This window comes from Pyrenophora tritici-repentis, chromosome 6 (assembly GCF_003171515.1).
Source record: "Pyrenophora tritici-repentis strain M4 chromosome 6, whole genome shotgun sequence".
Classification (NCBI taxonomy): domain Eukaryota; kingdom Fungi; phylum Ascomycota; class Dothideomycetes; order Pleosporales; family Pleosporaceae; genus Pyrenophora; species Pyrenophora tritici-repentis.
Window position 1 is genome coordinate 533721 of NC_089395.1, and position 19116 is coordinate 552836.

The window sequence follows — 19116 nt, forward strand, 5'->3', positions numbered from 1 at the left end:
CCTTTACGCCTTCTCCCCCTGACCAAACCCACCACCACCACCCTCAACCGCACCCTTCCCCACAACCGTCTCGCCCACCACGCCATCGACCCCCCTCCTCCCCTCCGTCCTCTTCTGCATCCACACCACCCCCGCCGTCCAAACCCCCATCGCAATACTAACCGCAATCATAGCCCACATGCCCCTCGTGAAATACGGCGCAAAGTTCGCCCCATAGAACAAGATACTCCACCAAGCATTCACCGCATTACTCCCCATATTCATACTCGCAATCACCACAGCCCTTAGACTATCCTCTTCATACCTCAGCACATCATTCGCCCAAGCGAAAAACGTAGCCTGGCACGCATACACACTCCCCGCCCAATAATACATGGCAAAATGCACAGCCGTACTCTCCGGATACGCCAACATAACAGCAGACGTAACAATGCCCGTACCCGCAATCCAATACCCCACCATCCACCTCCTGCCGCCCCAATAATCCGTCACCGTCGCCCAGAACAATGTGCTTGCTATCCCCACGGCCGGCACACCCGTCGGGTAGTTGTTGTTTTGTGCGACGGTGTACTTTTTCGTAGGGTGCGAGCGTAGGTAGAGTTGTAGCAGGGCGTTTGAGGAAAAGGATTCTGTTTCGCCAGCGAGGATCCACAGCACGACGAAGAAGTACCAGTACCAGGTGCTGAAGCAGTGTTTGAGGAAGGAGAGGGATATTGGGGTGCGGTGGGGGACGGGGGGGATGCGGGATTTTGCGAGGGCGCGCTCCGAGGGGGTGAGGTAGGGGGCGTGGGTTGTGTGGGGGGTATCTGGGAAGAGGAGGAGGCCGTAGAGGGCGACTGGGAGGGTTATGATGCCGTCGATTACTTGGAGGCAATTAGTATATTATCCTTGTCCTTTTGTTCTGTTGCCTTGGAGTTTTGAAGTTTTTCTGGTAAAGTTCCGTTCGGGATTGAACCTGAGAATTAGGAGTGAAAATGACGTGATGAACATACCAAACAACCATCTCCACCCACTCATCCCCCTTAACCCATCCATACTACTGTGAATACCCGTCTGAATAAACCCGCCAATCATCGTGCCTGCAAGCCCACTCGCAGTAAAGATTCCAGACCTTTTCCCAAGCTCTTTCTCTGTGTACCAGGATCCTAGTATGTAGTGTGTTCCTACGAAAGTTGAGGACTCGAAGATTGCTTGGAAGAAGCGGATGGCCATGATATCTTGTGGTTTTTGGGCCGCGGCTGTTGCCATGGTTAGGCCCGCCCATGCTACCTTTAGGGTTTGTTAGTTGGGAGGGGGGCTGGAAAGAGGTTTGGGAGACGATACCATGCATGCTGGGAAGAAGTAACGCGGTTTAATATAGTAGAGGGCTATGTTGCAGGGGACCTGGCCGATGGTGTATCTGGGGTTGGAGTTCAGGTTAGTGGATGATTTATGTTGTTGTTCTGACGCTGACATACCCTACGGTGAATACAGTGTTGATTTGGTTCAATTGATTTCCCTTGAAGTTCAACTCTTCCTTCATACCAGAGACATATGCATTGTTCAAATTGGTGCGATCGAGGTAACTTGATGCCGTGTCAGCTTTTCATAGTAGATTTGATGGCTAGGGCAATTTACTTCAAAAAGTACATAAGACAGCAAAATGACAAAATAAAAAAGTCGAGTTTTTGAACCAGCTTGCGCTCTCCAGGCGCATTCTGGTCGCCTCGGAGATAGGCGATGAAGCCGTTGGCCATGCTTTTAGTCGCCAGAACCTCTACAGGATGCTTGTTGTGGTGGAGAGCAGAATCTTTCAGAGGCGCGAACTATGACGCAGGTAACTTTTACGGAACCCAGCGTCTTGTCGAGGTTGTACAACAACTCCTCACACGCGGCGAGGGAGGATGACAAACGGACCAAAAACACGAAGAGCACGAAGAGTAGTCTTAATAGCCTATCAGATTTATTCCCAAGTCCGGTATCGTCCAATCACAGAAACGTGCCCTTCGCAAAAGACCCCGGTTATTTGCCTTTCGCCTCTGCCAGAAAGCCGTTGCCGTAGTTGATCTTTCGGGAGAAATGTTCCGACCCATGCATGATAGGATACGACGATACTACGAGCGAGATACGAAAGATAGGACAGATGCCGCCTATGGCTGACTCGCGATAGATACAATGGGGATACGATCACCAAGCCGCTGCACACGCGACTGCCGATATCGGTAGAACGTATCTGACGCTCAACAAGGCAGGTGTATCCTTACGAAAAGTAATAGTATCTCCCGGCCGAGTTTATGGAATACTGCTAGTAGCCTAGCCTTGGTCAGGCGGGTATGACGCATGCGGAGAATAGTAGTAAAAGTCAGGCTGGAGACGGCATGGGCAGCCTCGAACCGCGGCGCAGGTATACCGAGAGTGGGGAGGAACAGCAACGCGGGATAGAGACGGGCTACCCAGGACCTATAGTCGTTTCCTTTGAAACTATATCGTGAATACGTACTCTTGACTATCTTCAGAAACCTTGGTGTCGCAAATAACTTCTTCGAACATCATGTCATCCGGCGCAAACTGGGAGAAGATCGCTGCGGGGAAGCGCGCAGCTCTCGCGGAATCCATTCCGATAGAGTATCGCATACCCCAAGACAAGATACCACCAGAGTCGCAACTTGACGTAACAACCTGGCCCAAGGAATCCGGCTGGTTTACGGCGAATGAGCTTGAGATTACGGACAGCACAGCATCAGACATTCTAAAAAAGGTCGCGGCAAAGACATGGAGCGCAGAGCAAGTTACAAGCGCGTTTTGTAAACGTGCTGCTGCTGCTCAGCAATTGGTACGACATTTTGTTCCTCTAGACTTGTAGACGCGGTTCTAATACGTACGCAGACGAACTGTCTCAGCGATGCGTTCTTCGATGAAGCAATTCAGCAGGCCAAATCCCTCGACGAATACCTCCGACGTACCGGACAGACAGTAGGGCCGCTCCATGGCCTACCCATATCACTCAAAGACAACTTCAATGTCAAGGGGAAGGATAGTACGGTTGGTTTTACTTCATTGGTGAATGATCCAGCAGTATACAATTCCACTCTTGTGGACATGTTGGAGAAACTCGGCGCAGTGCGGTATTGCAAAACGAACGTGCCAACAGCCATGATGATCGTATGTAACCCCGTATGATCAGCGATACAGATGCTTACAAAAAACAGGCAGAGTCTGTGAACAACACATTCGGTCGGACCGTCAATCCGCTAAATCGCAAGGTCACTTCTGGCGGCTCCTCAGGAGGAGAGTCTGCTCTCATAGCATTTGGTGGTAGCCCCTTGGGCATCGGAACAGACATAGTAGCGTCTCTCTTCCCTATCACACATCTGTGATTTCTAACAACACAAACAGGGCGGTAGTCTACGCATCCCAGCAGCATGTACCGGTATATTCACCCTCCGCCCCTCCTTCGGTCGTTTCACCACACAACGGTGTCGATCCGGTCTCGCGGGCCAAGAAGCAGTACAAAGTGTGAATGGGCCCATGGGAAAAACACTCGAGGATATTACCATGTACTCAAAAGCTATCGTTGACGCACAGCCGTGGAAGGTCGATCCAAAGATGCTACCAATCCCCTGGCGGCCAGCGGAACTTCCAAAGAAACTTAGGATAGCGGTGCTTTGGAGCGATGGTATTTGCTTACCCACGCCTCCTGTTACACGGGCGCTAAAGGAGACGGTTGAGAAGTTGAAGAAGGCTGGTCATGATGTTGTGGAATGGGATCCTAAGCTCCATGCGACTGCTCTGCAACTTCTGGTTCGTTTTCTGGAAGATTTACAGGAACTTGAGCTGACTGTTACAGGGACGCATGTTTGTCGCAGATGGTGGTAAGAGTGTTGAAGCGTTGCTTGGTATGACCGGTGAACCGTATCGACCTGAGATGCAACAGTACAAAGAAGCCAAAGAGTTGGGTGTCTACGAGATGTGGAAATTGCATACTGAGAGATCCGAGCTGCAGCGGCAGTACTTGGAGCAGTGGATCTCGATGAGTATTGACGCTATTTTGGGTAAGTTCAGCTGCTGCAACGATGCTATGGCTGGTACTGACGCTAAATAGCGCCTACGACTCCCTACTCCAGTGTGGCCCACGGTGACTTCAAGTACGTCGGATACACTGGCGTGTATAATGTCGTGGATTACGCAGCTGTGTCTTTTCCCTGCAAAGTATCTGTCGATAAGGCTATCGACAAGCATGTAGGTGATTATAAGCCTTTGAGTGACTTTTGCAAGGATGCTCATGATAGCTGTAAGTTACAACGTCTTGCAATTTATTGATATAAGTGGTGACTAAATTCTGACAGACAACCCCGAGCTACTACATGGCTTACCTGTTAGTCTTCAGTAAGTATAGAATTCGTGTCTCTGAGAATCATGTTACTAACGTCCTCAGATTGGTTGCACAACGACTAGAAGAGGAGAAGGTGCTTGCTATGACTGAAACAGTCTTGCAAGCTATACAATCGTAGAGACTTGGATTTAGAACACCAGACCTGGTTCGGGTGACTGAAGTTCGAGATGTGATAGTCACGTTGTGTTCCATGTTGACTGAAGACGCCATGGTTTTAGAACGCTCCTTCCCACGACACTCGCAAAGCTGCACCATCCTCGCCGCAGCATAAAGAAAGAGCGTGCATCTGCCAAAGAAGTAAACAAGCACTCATAGCATGAATTCTGCGTTTACAGTCCCAATACGATGCCATGCCCAGACCATCCTCATACATCCTTCACGTCTCATCGATATTACAACTAGATTCCTTAACTTCCTTTTGTTCCGTCGACTTGCTTGCGTCTAGCCGCAAGCAGTCGGTCGGCTCTTGTCGTCATTCATTCCATACTTCAGGCAGACCGCTGTCTTACTCGCCTACCGATCACCTTGAAATCTTCAAACCTCACGTCAGTGCTACACTAACCTGGCATAGCCACTCTCTTTCACATTACATGTGCCCTTGCTCTTCACTGTCCTAAAAAACTTTTCCTCTCTCAACATGGCTGTGCCCATTAGCAACGAATCGACTAGGTTATGCGCCCGCAACAAGCCCGTACGACGCACGACAGCGGAGAGACTTCCATGGCTAAACGGCAAGACCCCCAGAGCACCAAAGGTATCCGTGGATGGGCAGAACAGTGCATCAATGGGCAGCCAGCATGGTATATCTTGCGACGGGCAATCTAGCGCTGTGGAATCTCCCTCACCAAACGCCCGTCCCTCTAATCGCAAGATATCCATTAGCACCGCTTCCAACCCTGACGTGGCGGGCAAGCCATCAGTACGGAAGAAGACGTTAAGCCCCACAGCTGTATCGGTGGCCGGTAGTAGCCCATCGCCAGTAACCAGACATAGATTATCCCAGGCTCGGCGAACATCCCTTGCAACCAACACACTGCCGCCGTTAAAATCAGCACGTCGATCATCCATAGCACAATCACATGGACCACAGAAGAGACTTTCAGTTGTGCAATTCAAGGAAGACACGGATGAGATAGGATCAAATCCTCGCCATAATGTTCGTCCTCGCGCTGACAGCCTCGCTCCTATTCCTGATCATCTCGAGCATTCCAGCTCACCCGAGTCTGTCCGAGTGACGTTCCCGGGTGATGAAGAGTCCGCATCAACACCTCCTGCGGTCGTATCGCGCGTTCAAATGCCTCCCAATCAGCCAGTTCCAGCTCGCACTGCGTTTGGAAGAGCTACCAATAGACGGATAAGTAACGCAGTGAATGACCTGGAGCATATGGTACAAGAGGCCGTAGGAGTTGCCGAGGATACTCATGATCAAGATCAGGTTGAGGAGATATACGGAATCATCGAAGGAGCTCGGGGTGCACTCCAAGAAGCATCTGCTGAGCCTAGACATCTCATGGCCACTTCACTTCCACTGGAGGCATCCAGTTCCTCAAGTCCGGGTTACGTTGGTGGTCCGACACAGTACAATAATGATATCGCTCCCAATGTGCATCACGACCCTCATCAGCATAGAGGTTCTGTATCATATGATTGGGCCTACTCAAACAGGGCCGATCGAGGGAATGATGGGTCATCGACATCGTGCTGTGAAGACGAGGAAGATATCTCGGAACTGGGAACACGAAGCGATCTACTCCTACCAAAGCTCGTTCAATCAGCTCCACGAGAACACGTAGACTTCGTTCTTCGCCCGGTCGGCCGAGATGAGTCTCGCGGTCGACCGCGCGGACGATCTGCTGACGACATCGGAGTTCATCAACACCATCATCGCCATCGACGTCACAGAAGCCATGAACACACAGGGAGACCCAAGGCTCGACACCAGCAGACAGAATCAGGTTACAGCGAATTCGACTCTTCGTACGAGACTGGGGAACTGCTATCTCACCCATATGGAACCCAACTTGCGGTTCGAGAAGCACATCATCACACATTCAGTCTTCGACGTAATCACCGCAGACAGCCGATTGCGAGAAATTGGTCGAAAGGAAAGAAACGTTTGACTGCTAGTATTGCCTGTATCAACACAGCTCTGCTTGGGATTATCGTTGGGATATATGCGGGAGAGGTACCTCGGATACAGTACTCTCTTGCGGATGAACGACACATCACCATTATTGGCAATGCAGTCTTATATGCCGGGCTCGCTATATCGACTTTCTTCGCCTGGACACTACCTCTTCTGCATGGACGCAAACCCTACATCCTAACTGCCCTAGCAATTGCTCTACCGCTTCAGTTCCCCCAGGCCATCGTCGTCAGCGGCTATCGTAACAAAGATGCGAAATACCGTGTTGGACTCATGGTTTCACGTGCAGTATCTGGTCTCGTCCTCGGATTCGCAAATGTAAATTACATCACCGTTCTGCTCGACCTCTTCGGCGCGTCTTTACAATCCAAGAACCCACACCAAGAGTTCGTTGTTGTGAATGATGTGCGACGTCACGGGGGCGGAATGGGCATGTGGTTGGGTGTTTGGTCTTGGTGCTGGATCGGATCTCTTGCCCTAGGATTCCAGATTGGTGCTGCGATTATCGAGAATCTGACTCCCGACTGGGGCTTCTATATTGTCGTCATCATTCTCGCTATGTCACTGATTCTCAACATCATGTCGTCGGAGACGCGACGCGCACCGTACCGGAGATCGGTGACTGAGGTGTATGACAGGGAGGAAAACTACATCACCAGACGTGTGAGCAGAGGCGAAGTGAAGTTGCATATTGAAACCGAGGGACCGCAGTATTGGTTCCAAGAAGTTTGGGCTGGTATGAAGCTCATGGCTATGATGCTTTGTCAACCGGGATTCCTCGCCCTGGCGCTCTACGTGGCCTGGATATACGCACAGGTCGTGCTTGTCATTATTCTGCTCGGTGCGCTTCTGTCGCGAAGCTACCGCTGGAAGCCAGCAAAAGTGGGCGCGGGCGTCATGTCCATAGCCATTGGCGCTTTCCTCGCGATCCCCTTGACAAAAGCTGGAATCTTCTCCAGAGAACGCAAACGCGAATTCCGTACCGACTCGATGACATTCCAGAAACAAGTCACTTGGTCTAGCCATCTCGTCCGCCGCGCTGTCTTTACTCTCACACTCCCGCTGATGGGTATGGCATACACTGTCTCCTCAGCCGGGCGCCCTCAACCATATTTTGTGCCCATCATCTTCGCCGGTGCAGTAGGCTTCCTCAGTAACCTCGCCATAGCCGAGTGCTATGGCCTCATCATGGAGACGTTCGATACATGCGACTTGCAGCCTGGAGACAATACACGACATCGACTCCAAAGCATGGCCGTACAAGATCGCAGAAGAAGAACAAACTACACATCCTTCCCTCGTGTTACAGCCGGTATCTTCGCCACCCAAATCATCGGCTTCATCCTCGCTGCCGTGGCTACCTTGGTCGGTGGCAACATGACACGCCGTTACGGCGCACGCACATCCACAGGTGTAACAGCCAGCGTTCTCTTCGGCCTCACGATCCTCCTCATCCTTGTCCTCTGGCGCTTCAAATCCGTACAAGTGATACCAAACCACACCTTCGGTACCAGACGCGACACAGCGGCATGGGAGGAATTCAAAGAACTAGAGAAACTGGGCAGAGGGAACGATTGGAAGGCTGTAGTTATTGGTAATCCGAGTGGCAAGATGAGGAGTATGAGTGTGCTGGAGTTGGGTGCTTTGAGTCGGTGGACGGAAATTAGGAAGTTGAATTTTTTGATCAGTGGGGTTATGCTGGGGCAGGCGAAGGAGAAGAAGAGGGGGGGTAGGGAGAGTTGGTAGTGAGAAGATTGAATAGAAGTGGATAGTCTGGGTGGGTAGGGAAGGCGAGTATGATGTTGGAAAGTAGGAGTTGTGATAAGACCAAATTATACCTATGTTTCATGAGGCTGCTTTGTGGATTGATATCATGCTCTCACGTGCCAGTTTCGGTTCGTAGGCGTAGTTGAATGTTTGTGGAGTTGTACCATTTCAACAATTGGGAGCAGTGTAAGTTGATATACAGGCCATGCTGGCGGTATTTACTTCAGCGAGAAATTCCAAAAAAGCGAAATCTTTTGAGGCTCGTGATTACAAATTTTTCTTAGATGCCGTCTGGTGTTGATGTTGTCGTGACGCTCTCCTGAGCCATCCGACAAGCGCGCACGGCCCGCTCGGAAAAATCGTCACCTCTCTGCCCGAGCTCCATTCAACCACACGAGCAGACGACCGGCGACCACCCATCTCCCCTCCCTCAATCAGCATCAGGATGTCTCTCGCTGCATCACGTGCCGTATTACGGCAATCGACGTTTGCCGTCCGCCGCGCTGGCATCCGCAATGCCTCCACAACCGCCGAGGCCACCAACGCGGTAAAGGACACAGCGTCAAAGGCACAGTCAAAGGCATCAGAGGGTCTTACCAAGGTCACAAGTTCGGCGAGCTCTGCGGCGTCAAGCGCTGGCTCCGCTGTCAACAATGCGTCGCAGCAAGCCACCGGACGAGTAGGACGCATGGTTAACTTTGTCCAAGGTCAGTCATACACACTTTGTGGAGGGGGAGCGGGCGACCAGGTGGCGTGTGTAGAATTGTGCGCCCCGGAAAGAGGGGGAAAACAATCTGATGAGGCTCAATGGCATGACTAGTGCGCTCTACATGGCTTATCAGGTGGAGCGGGCACCGCACTGCTACTCGCGCTATAAGGGCTCTCAGAGATGGCGATGCAGGATACCAAGTTTGACATGAATGGAGTATTGACATATCACAGGACTGGTTCCCAAGGCCACATACTACGGAAGGGTTGGACTCGAGCTCGGCAAGCTCATTGCCCACCAACGAAGCATGCAGCCCCCGTAAGCCTCCCAACAACATGGCAGACTGTCAATCTGTTGCATGGAGCGAAGTTTACTAATAATCTCTAGATCTGTACAGACGATGCAAAACTACATCCAGCCCGCATTGAACGCCATCCGCAACCCCAGCACTCTCTTCAACCGCGTCGCCAGCGAGGCCAACAGCGCCGCCCAGTCACCCGCTAACGTTCTCCAACAAGTCCGAAACATGCCCCGCGAACAGTGGTACTCGATGGGTGTCGTTGTGGCCGAGGTCATTGGTTTCTTCTCGGTAGGCGAGATCATCGGCCGATTCAAGCTTGTCGGCTACAGGACGAAGAGTGACGACCACCACTGAGTGCGTTGAGTCTGGAAAAACTACGATACGAAATTCACACATGCATTGGGGTTAGAAGTAGTGAGAGGGAAGCGGGGAGGATGGGACGAGGAAACACTGTACGATTTCGCGGCTGATGAGCTAAGCAAGTGTGTTTGCAGTGCATTCGGGATGGCTGGGATCCGATACTGTATACTGCACATACATCTGATTTAGATTCCATTTTCTCCATGTGCAATTCTTGGCAATGCTTCTACTTCAGCACAATGTAGTGTTGGCCCATGCTGTGAATGAGAGGTGATCGGCACTAGTTTGGCCGAACGCCGCGGCCCAGTTATTTTTTGTGCAGAGTACTGAACTTTTGCAACCGCGGCCGGCTTACACGACGCGACGCTACAGAGGGTGTAGTATAAGACCCGCTGGATTGACTACTGCGTGCACAATCATCCCCATGAACGTCTTCAAGCTCCTTTCGCGATCGTCAAAGGCGGCGCAAAGCTCGCCCGCGCAAAAGCTTCCTTCCTCGGGCGCCGCCGCCAACCCACAGCTGTTTGGCCATGATGAACCAGAAAAGCCGTCGCAAACCTCAGATACGAGTCGGAAACGGAAGCGAGGGCAAAATCTTGCAGATCCACCATCCAGTCCAACTGCATTGCCCGCAGATCTCGACTTCTTTGGTGGGGGCGCAAGCAAAGACACCGAGAGTAACGGAGATGGGCTGTCCAAGAAGCAGAGGAAGAAACTGAAGAAGCAAGAAATACAGGAGCAGGCGGAGTTGGAAAATGTATTGGACGAGATAGAAGAGGAGCCATATAATGTGGACGAGTGCAAGAGGATACTGCGTTCGCACAAACTGAAGGTTGCTGTGCTAGAAGACTTTGCGCCGAAAGCAGAAGAGCCGCGCTCAGAGAAGAAGTCAAAGAAGCGGAAGAAGGAGAAGGATATCAAGGAGAAGAAGAAGGAAGCACACAAGGCACTCTACCCCCGACCGCTCACATCGTTTGCGCAACTACGGACTCAGTACGGTATATCGAGACGTCTGGCAGAGAACATAGCGGAGCAGGGATACAAGCTGCCTACTGAGGTTCAACTTGGAGCATTGCCACTGTTATTGGGAAAGAAGGGACGGAGTGAATCGAACGATGCTTCGCAGGAAGCCGAGAGCACTTCGGGCGCAGAATACAACGGGGACATTGATCTTCTGACGGTTGCGCCTACGGGTAGCGGAAAGACGATAGCGTTCCTCATACCCATTGTCAATGCGCTACTTTCCGAGGGCAAACCTGCAGATGGCCAGCAAGGACCGCGCGCTATAGTTCTTGCCCCTACACGAGAGCTTGCAGCGCAGATTGTCAATGAAGCGAGGAAACTGGCAAAGGGCACAGCAATAAAGGCTACGCTTATGAGAAAGGGCATGCAAGTGGTGAAAGAGTCAGATAGTGCGAACGATGATGTAGTAGGGTCTGCATCCGAGAATGAGGATGATGAATCTAGCTCCGATGAAGAGGAACAGGCAGAACCGAAGAAAAAGCAGGCAGGTCGACGAGCAGAGCTTGTAAAAGCCGCCATCCTCGTAGCAACGCCTCTCGCCATACTCAACGCTCTAAAGCGCAGAGATGGCACCGTCGCGAACCTTCCCAGCGTGTCCCAACTCGTCCTTGACGAAGCCGACGTCCTCCTCGACCCTCTATTCCGCGACCAGACTCTCGCTCTCTGGAACGCATGCAGCAACCCCAAACTACGCATCGGCCTCTGGTCAGCAACAATGGGCTCCAACATCGAAAGTCTCACAATCTCCACCCTCAACTCCCGCTGGACCACCCTTTCCTCATCCCAGCTGTCCCTCCCCCCCACGACCCCCGCTCATTCGCCTCGTCGTCGGTCTCAAAGACTCAGCCATACCAAACATAACCCACCAACTAACCTACGCGGCAACCGAGCCCGGCAAACTCCTGGGCCTCCGGCAACTCCTCCACCCAACAGCCGTATCCACCAGCTCTACACAACCCACACTCCGCCCCCCTTTCCTCGTCTTTACACAAACCATCCCCCGCGCCATCGCCCTGCACTCCGAACTCCTCTACGACATCCCCCCCCGAAGCCGGCGGCAGCACCCGCATCGCCGTGCTTCACGCCGACCTCTCGTCCTCCGCCCGCGACACGATAATGACGCGTTTCCGCAAAGGCGAAATCTGGGTCCTCATCACCACGGACCTACTCGCCCGCGGCGTAGATTTCCGCGGCTTAAACGGCGTGGTGAATTACGACGTCCCTGCTTCCGCGGCCGCGTACGTGCATCGTGTAGGTCGGACGGGGCGAGCGGGACGGGAAGGTGGCGTTGCGGTTACGTTTTACACAGAAGAAGATATCCCGTATATTCGGCTTGTGGCGAATGTTATCAAGGCGTCAGAGAAGCTGAGAGGTAACGGGGGTACAGAGGGCGAGGGGAGCGTGAAACAGTGGATGCTGGATGCGTTGCCGGTGCCTAGTAAGAGGGATAAGCAGACGCTGAAGAGGAGGGGCGTTGAGGCGAGACGGAAGGGGAAGGAGGGGGGTAGGATTAGTAGTAAGAGTGGGTATGATAGGAAGATTGAGAATATGAGGAGGGGGAAGATGGAGAAGGTAAGGAGGGAGAAGAGTGGTGCTGGTGGGGGGAAGAAGAAGGATGAGAAGGATGAGGGTAGTACTGGTGCTGGTGGCGAGGAGAGCGGGTTTGAAGGGTTTGAGTAGGAGGGTGTAGTGTAGAGAGGGTGTAGTGTAGAGAGGGTGTAGTGTAGAGAGGGTTTTATGCTGGATAAAATTAGTTTCTTTCGTGGTATTTGATATCCACATGTGTTATCAACTCAATATTCACATTTCATTCTAGCCTTGTTCTCCCCTAGCCCAGCTTAGCTCTTTAATCAGCCAGCCAGCCACATTCTCTATAAGACGTATAACACATCCGCCTAAACCTAGATTAAATAAAAACCTTCACGTAGCGTATTAATGCTTATCCTGCTAGTCCCCTCTGTCTCCACTTACTCACCTACCTCCATCAGACCTCCTCGCCTTACCACACACTTCCGTGCGTTACTTACATATTTCACTTTCCCTGTCACTCCCATACCTCGCAGTCCTCTTCATACACGTCCTAGTGCACACTCCAGGAACAACATGAATGGTAATAGTGGTGGTAGAAAATTATTATGAGATTGCATGTATACTTCACTGTCCTGCTAGTCTTTTCTCGTCTTTGAGGGAGGTAAAGGTATGGGTGGGGTAAGGGTGAGGGAGATAGAGAAGAAGAAGAAAAAGAAGAAGAAGACAGAAAGAGAGGGAAAAGAGAGAGTGTGTGTGTGGGGGGGGAGGGTGTTATGCAAGGCAAAGGCAAAGGGAAGGAGAAAGGGAAACTAAGAAAAATGGAGATTTATGCGAGGTTTTAGGTGGGTGGGTATGAATGAACAAGGTCACCTAGGTGTACATAAGACACTTGACAGTATAGGGTGGTAAGCATCTAACAGGCGTTATATGCCGACTACAGTGGCGCTTTTAAAATATTTATGTCAAGTATTTCATAACATCTAGGTGAGGTAAGAAGGGAATAGAGGCATGCGAAAAAGGCGAGTTTGCGAGTTCCTTTACAGAAATGAAAATACCAGGATAGTAGCAAAAGTGTTGTTTTCTTCCTTCTTTTGGACTATAGACGGACAGTTGTGTTACGGTTAGCGTAGGCATGGAGGCGGTTTAGGAGTGAGTAATGGTACGAGATATATATAGCGTGACAAGCTTTTAGGAAGACAGGACGGGCGAAGAGAGATGTTTGGATACATAGATATATATAGACAAAGACAAGTAACGCGTAAAAAAGAGTTATAGGGATTAGATCTAGTACATTAATATCAACGGTGTTGATACGGCAAAGGTGAGGTTGAATCAAGTAACGGTTGTTGCAACGAGTTGAAGTAGATGGTTATGATTGATTAGAGGAGGTGGGCTGCAGCTCGCGTACGAACTGAATCCCACCCCACGGCACGGGCCACGCACGTAGTCACGTGCTCGCCACGTACGTACGGTGGCTCGAAACTAAGAGCAACCAACAAACGGTAAAGTCATGTACCTAATCCCAGGACGAAGAAATGCCACAATAACAACAGCCAAGCCAGCTCCATACACCCTAACCCCTGGAAAAAATCGAAACCATCTACCCACCACAACAGCAACCCCTCTCAATCTCTCAAAATTCTCACCCCTTCAACCCCTCCAACCCATAAGCCTCAACCCCCGCCCCCCACCAAGCCTTCTCCCTCTCCTTCTCCGCCATCCCCACCTTGTCCATCCACGCCTCCACCACATCCCTCCAGAGGCCCCAATTCCCCTCTTCACCCGCGGGTCCCCCGACATTACAAACCGGCCAATCAGAGCCAAACATGACCCGCTGGGGGAAGCAATGGAACGCATGTTCAAAGTAGGGGGTCAGAGCGGATAGTAGCGTAGGGACGTCAGCGGGGGTGGGCTGGTTATCGAATTCGTTGAGGGCACCTGAGAGTTTCATGTAGATGTTTTTGTCGGGGGAGAGGGTTGAGAGGGCGGATAGCCAGCGGGGGTTTGGTTGGTTGCTTGATGTTGTTGATAGGGGGGGGTTTGGCGAGGTGGTCTGTTGGTGTGATGTTAGTTTTGCTGTTTGTCTTCTGATGCCGTGCTATAGTACAAAGGGGATAAGGAGACTTACTCAGCACAAACTTCACACGTTTACCGTCAGCATCCTCCCTATCTTCACGCGCTCTCACCCTCTTGATTAACAAAGCCACGGCTTCCATAGGTTCCACTCCATCCCTATGCGTATCAACACCAACATCGAAACACCACGCGTCGCTCGTTCCCTCCAGCGCTTTTAACGCACAAAGGTTACTTTCCCACCATTCCCCCTGCTCTTTTAGCATTTTACTCACCGCGCCGTCTCCTTTCCCCTGGAGCAAATATCGAAACCCTGCGACCTTGCTCCACAACTTCTCTCCCGCAACATCCTTTGCGATTGCCAAATACTCGTTGAAAACCTTGGGAGAAAGGTGAAAAGGTGCATAAATCACGCATCCAAACATGCGGTTTCCATGCTCTTGCATGAACCCATCGCCTTCTTCTGGGGTACCCTCGGCAATTCGTCGCAGGAATCGCAGCTCGTCCAAAGGCTCTTTGGCCCATGACTCCAGCTCTTTGCGGATTTCGGAAGAGCTGGCGCTATCTGGAATGTTGGGTTCGGCGCTGGGGAGCCGACGATCGGTTTCTACGTATATGAAGCCTTGGGGTGGGGGCGAGGTGATGGCTAGGTAGTCTGAGATGCCGTGACGTTTAGCGAGAATGTTGCCCCGCGTCATCCAACTGTGATTCGAAGATGAGGTAGCTGTCGAGGGCCACAAATGGATATGTGTGTCTAGGATTTGCTGGGGAGCCATGATGAATGGGTGGTTATGGTTGTTTGTGCTTGTAGAATGGTGGATGCTGTGGAATTGGGTTGTTTCTGCAGGTACGATAATATTCAGTTGCGCTTGCCTTGCTCTACATGATTAGGGTCGCGTGAACTGCTCTGTTTTGCTATGCCACGAGACGAGGCAATCTTGGGTGTTCGGTGGTCGGGATAACGGTACCCGAGGGTTAATGTATTTAGGCGTCCGCCAATTGTTTTGCTTTCGTCGTTATTACGACATGGTGACAACTATAGCCGTTTTCGAGGTTTTTCAGATGGCTCGAGACTAGAGTATGGGTCTCCAGAGAGGGACGGATAGCTATGCGGGGAATGGAGGGACTGGAGGTAAAGGACATGGTGCTAGCTTATGCCAACGAATACCTGGTCTACAATACGGCCTTTGCTCGTAAACATCGTGTCCTTGTTTACCTTGACCATGTTGGGCTGGTGAGAGTTGATACATGTGTTCGTCTTGGTTCATGATGGCGTACCGGCTACAGCGCCCGAACCGCGAATGTATTTCAGTGGTAATTGATTGTTGGTGCATACGCAGAAGTATCGTCGATTTGGAGCCACACAATGCAAATTGAAGCCTATCGGCTATGCACCATGCATGTGGCTGTTGGCGTCGACGGAGCATCAGTTCTAGACACATGCGAGAGTTGCCTCTTGGCATCACAATCGAAACGCCATACATACCGAATACAACCATAATACTACATACTCGAATGCGAGGTGCTGTAGTCGCGCATCCTACTGTACGCACGATGCCAAATTGGAAATGACTCCAAAGGGCAGCTCAGCAGGAAAGCAGGCAAAATGATAGGCGGCTAGTCGTCCCGCGCCTCGCAGCCACATAGGACAGGTGTCCCGTCCAGAGCGGCGCCTGTGAGGTCTCGCAGAAATGTGGGGTAATGGCAAGTACGGATTCTCGTACCAATATACTTTCGCTTGGAAAGCGAGTGCGGGCGGCATCGACCCTGGAGCTATTTGTGCTGGCGCGTTGGCTGGAGCACGGTTGTGCTCATGCTCGTTATCGTCAAGTAATTCCCGAAATGAGAGTGGAAGCGAGGGAGGGGTAAGCGGAGCAAAGAGGCCCGATTAAGACGCGCCGAGTAAGCATCCCGCAGCTCAACAAACAGAAAGAACAAGTTGATCCGTGAGGCTCTGCTACGTACAGTATGTCACGCCCAGTGCCGATGGGGGCTTGACATGTGATGCGAAGCCGGTGCTTACTGCCATCTGCATTTGCCGACCGTTTGGTATCGGCACAACGCAGTATGCACGACAAAAGTTGCTCGCGCCGATTTTCAGCCTGTGAGTGCGAGAGTAGGTCCAGGTTTTTGAATTCCCCATATTTTAGCCACTCCACCTTTGGTAAGCAAGACCCTCTGTTTCCACACGAGCGCGTCTACGGTTGGACCGTCGATGTTGGGACGTCTCCATATCACCTCATCACTTGTTGCGAACGTGCGCCATGGCACAAATTTGCGATGCACTAGGGAATTTTCGTACCCACACCTTGGTTTAGCCGTGGTAGACGGAATCTGACACGGGGAGTGGTGTGCAAGTGCAAGATCGATACGGCTTTACGGCACCATGGTAGCAACAATAGATGACGTTGAGAATGTTTGCATGGTGACTCGTGCGGCATCATATGCCTAAATTTACGACCAAGGGCAGAAAGGCTAACCGGCTGTTTTGGCATTAATTGACACCAAGGTGAGTAAGAGGGTGGGGTGAAAAGTCTGGATGCAGCCAAGTTAGCCGTGAGTGTGGAGAATACAGGCCAGACCCTTGCAGCAGCCACATACCGAGTCAGCTCCCAGCTCAGTCACACTGCACGACATTTTAGTGCGGCATAGTACAGTATGCTGCTGTGGAGTAGAGGTACGCGTTGCGGCTCGCTCGGGTTAAGTGGCCGACAGTCAATGATGCTGTGTAGGGTAGGTTTTCCAGGTCAAGGACGTGGAGATGCGGCTGTGGATCGATTGTGGCTGTGGTGGCGCGAGATTCTGACGTGCAGAAATGCAGGGACTTGCCGTGGGCGTGGGCATTTGCACAAAGTTAATTGACGAGGCCGTGGCTGGGCAAGCAATGGGTAAAGGGTACGGGCGCTTGACGATATTATGCGACTCTGTCAACATTCAAGATCGACGAACGACGGGAAAAGCAATCACTCAAGCTCGGGAACTTGGTTAGCGCTGTCTGGATCGGGCGTGATCGGATCCATCCCAACTAGATACCAAGGTAGTACCGAGCCCGCCGCTGCTAACAAGGGTTTTGGGAAAAAACCCACCTATATCTCTCTTGTTATGCGACGCGCAATCCACAGGCTGGAAGCCGCGACGTTGGGCTATGACGATGATGTCTCGGCTGTTCAGCCAGGCATACCCCACGTACTGCACCTCTTCGGCGCTTTAGTGTGCCTGAGCCGATGTAAAGGCGACCAGCCTGAGACCAGGCGACAAGGCGACCAAGATGTGGATCAAAATCCTAGTTTCGGTGCATTGTCCATGAATATGTCGCGAAGACATGCAGTCACGTGCCCTTTGTCCCGTGGGCGCTTGGAGACGTCGCGAAATTTCCCGCAAGTGATGGGTGGCCGGGCAAACCCGTGCGCGTGCGGTCAAAGCGAAGTGCCTGACTCGACAAGATTTGCAGCTCGTGCTTGGTCTTGCCGCTCGATCTCGGTTCACGACCGGCACGGCGCGAGCGCTATCTAAAACCCATCCAAGCTTCAGATGGCATAGTCGTCGCGACAGCCTGTCATCTCTGGAGGTGTGATGTCGTTGTATAGCGTATTTGGCCAGTTTGGCATAGGTGCTGGAAGCGGATGGTCATGTGACGCCTAACATTACAAGCGTGTGCATCTGACTGCATAAGTCGAGCGTCCAAGATCTGTCCGAACCCCCGATCTTCATAGCGCTGTGGTATGAAACATTCCTCAACATCGGGGTCGGCGTCCATGAGCTGATCGCAAAACATACGATATGCCTCACGCTCAGACTACATAGTGGGCAGGCCTGGACCTTGTGCAAAGCCTAGATGTTCGATGTCGTCACAGGCATGGGGGATCCGCACGTATAGTAGACCAGTGGCCGCTGCTGGCTAGGAAGATACATAGGCCAGGTTAGCTATACATCCTTGCCATCGTCATCCTCACCGTGTTTGGCGGTAGTGCATCCCACTTTGGCAAAGGTACCATTGACTGACATTTCCTGTTGCATCTACAGGTGCGCCCACTTTAGTAAATCTGTCTTTTTCCCCATAAAGGTCCGAAGCATGACTCCTAGAGGAAGGATAAAAGCTAGGCGAATGAATCTCTGCATTTGCTTGTCTCGAATCCCGACAGCGTGTATCGCGCGTGGAGCGAGATGTGCAGAGTTTTCGCCTTGGACCCAAGTGCGTGGGCGGCCATTTAGCAACGGACAAGCAATGACAAGCGAAAAAAACAAAAAAACATGTGTGCGCATGCAAGGACTGTGATTGCCATGCTGCTCGAGCAGGACCATGGCACCAGCACAGCACATGCGGGATGCAGCCATGTTGCGCCATCTCAAGCAGTCTACGGTATTAGGTAGATTGACAGCAGCCATGTCATCTCGATCAAATGTCTTGACTGCCGAAAAGGCTAGCATGTGGCGCGCGCCCAGGCTGCACCTGAGCACTTGGAGGACTTTGATCGCCGCCGGTACCAATGAAAATGTTCCGTCCGGTGTTGGTGAGTGCTTCCTAGCATACGAGAAAGCCGGACTAGGTTGGTTGTCTAAACTCATCTTGCAGCGTGTTGCATCGGGGATCCGGGCCACGTTGGCCTGCTCGAGGCAAGCACTTTGCAGAGGCTACGTACTTTGGTGCCAGTCCCCTTGTATGTACATGCTGCAACTGCTGGGAGCAGCATCAAAAGGCAGTTATGACGAGCAGTGGAGAAGGGGAAGCGGCGTCGCGTGGTCGACGCCATTTTAGCGCACCCAGCCTGCCTTTGGGCACACAGGCCTGCGGGAGCGGGATGACAAGCATAAGGTTTTGACAAAGGGTCTGTTTG

At 51.8% G+C, this 19116-nt stretch overlaps 6 protein-coding genes across 6 annotated transcripts; 4 read left to right on the plus strand and 2 right to left on the minus strand.

Annotated features, from left to right (window-relative positions):
• Positions 1-3: 3 nt before the first annotated feature.
• Positions 4-1736, minus strand: PtrM4_114450 (UhpC, Sugar phosphate permease; the record flags this gene model as incomplete). The annotated part of the gene is made up of 5 exons (XM_001934830.1): positions 4-863; positions 993-1269; positions 1324-1399; positions 1458-1565; positions 1618-1736. 5 exons carry the CDS (start codon positions 1734-1736, stop codon positions 4-6), a joined length of 1440 nt encoding a protein of 479 aa, XP_001934865.1.
• Positions 1737-2530: 794 nt separating this feature from the next.
• PtrM4_114460 (Amidase domain containing protein) lies at positions 2531-4490 on the plus strand (the record flags this gene model as incomplete). The annotated part of the gene is made up of 8 exons (XM_001934831.1): positions 2531-2812; positions 2866-3141; positions 3189-3323; positions 3376-3780; positions 3827-4031; positions 4082-4270; positions 4326-4365; positions 4415-4490. 8 exons carry the CDS (start codon positions 2531-2533, stop codon positions 4488-4490), a joined length of 1608 nt encoding a protein of 535 aa, XP_001934866.1.
• Positions 4491-5009: 519 nt separating this feature from the next.
• Positions 5010-8264, plus strand: PtrM4_114470 (MFS-1 multi-domain protein; the record flags this gene model as incomplete). The annotated part of the gene is made up of 1 exon (XM_001934832.1): positions 5010-8264. The coding sequence occupies one exon, from the start codon at positions 5010-5012 to the stop codon at positions 8262-8264; it is 3255 nt and encodes a 1084-aa protein (XP_001934867.1).
• A 466-nt stretch (positions 8265-8730) lies between these two features.
• Positions 8731-9649, plus strand: PtrM4_114480 (mitochondrial F1F0-ATP synthase g subunit; the record flags this gene model as incomplete). The annotated part of the gene is made up of 3 exons (XM_001934833.2): positions 8731-8992; positions 9228-9312; positions 9382-9649. The coding sequence occupies 3 exons, from the start codon at positions 8731-8733 to the stop codon at positions 9647-9649; spliced, it is 615 nt and encodes a 204-aa protein (XP_001934868.1).
• Positions 9650-11030: 1381 nt separating this feature from the next.
• Positions 11031-12358, plus strand: PtrM4_114490 (SrmB, Superfamily II DNA and RNA helicase; the record flags this gene model as incomplete). Its single annotated transcript, XM_066108130.1, has 2 exons — positions 11031-11383; positions 11569-12358. 2 exons carry the CDS (start codon positions 11031-11033, stop codon positions 12356-12358), a joined length of 1143 nt encoding a protein of 380 aa, XP_065961315.1.
• A 1492-nt stretch (positions 12359-13850) lies between these two features.
• Positions 13851-15057, minus strand: PtrM4_114500 (uncharacterized protein; the record flags this gene model as incomplete). Its single annotated transcript, XM_066108131.1, has 2 exons — positions 13851-14261; positions 14557-15057. The coding sequence occupies 2 exons, from the start codon at positions 15055-15057 to the stop codon at positions 13851-13853; spliced, it is 912 nt and encodes a 303-aa protein (XP_065961316.1).
• Between the last annotated feature and the right edge of the window lie 4059 nt (positions 15058-19116).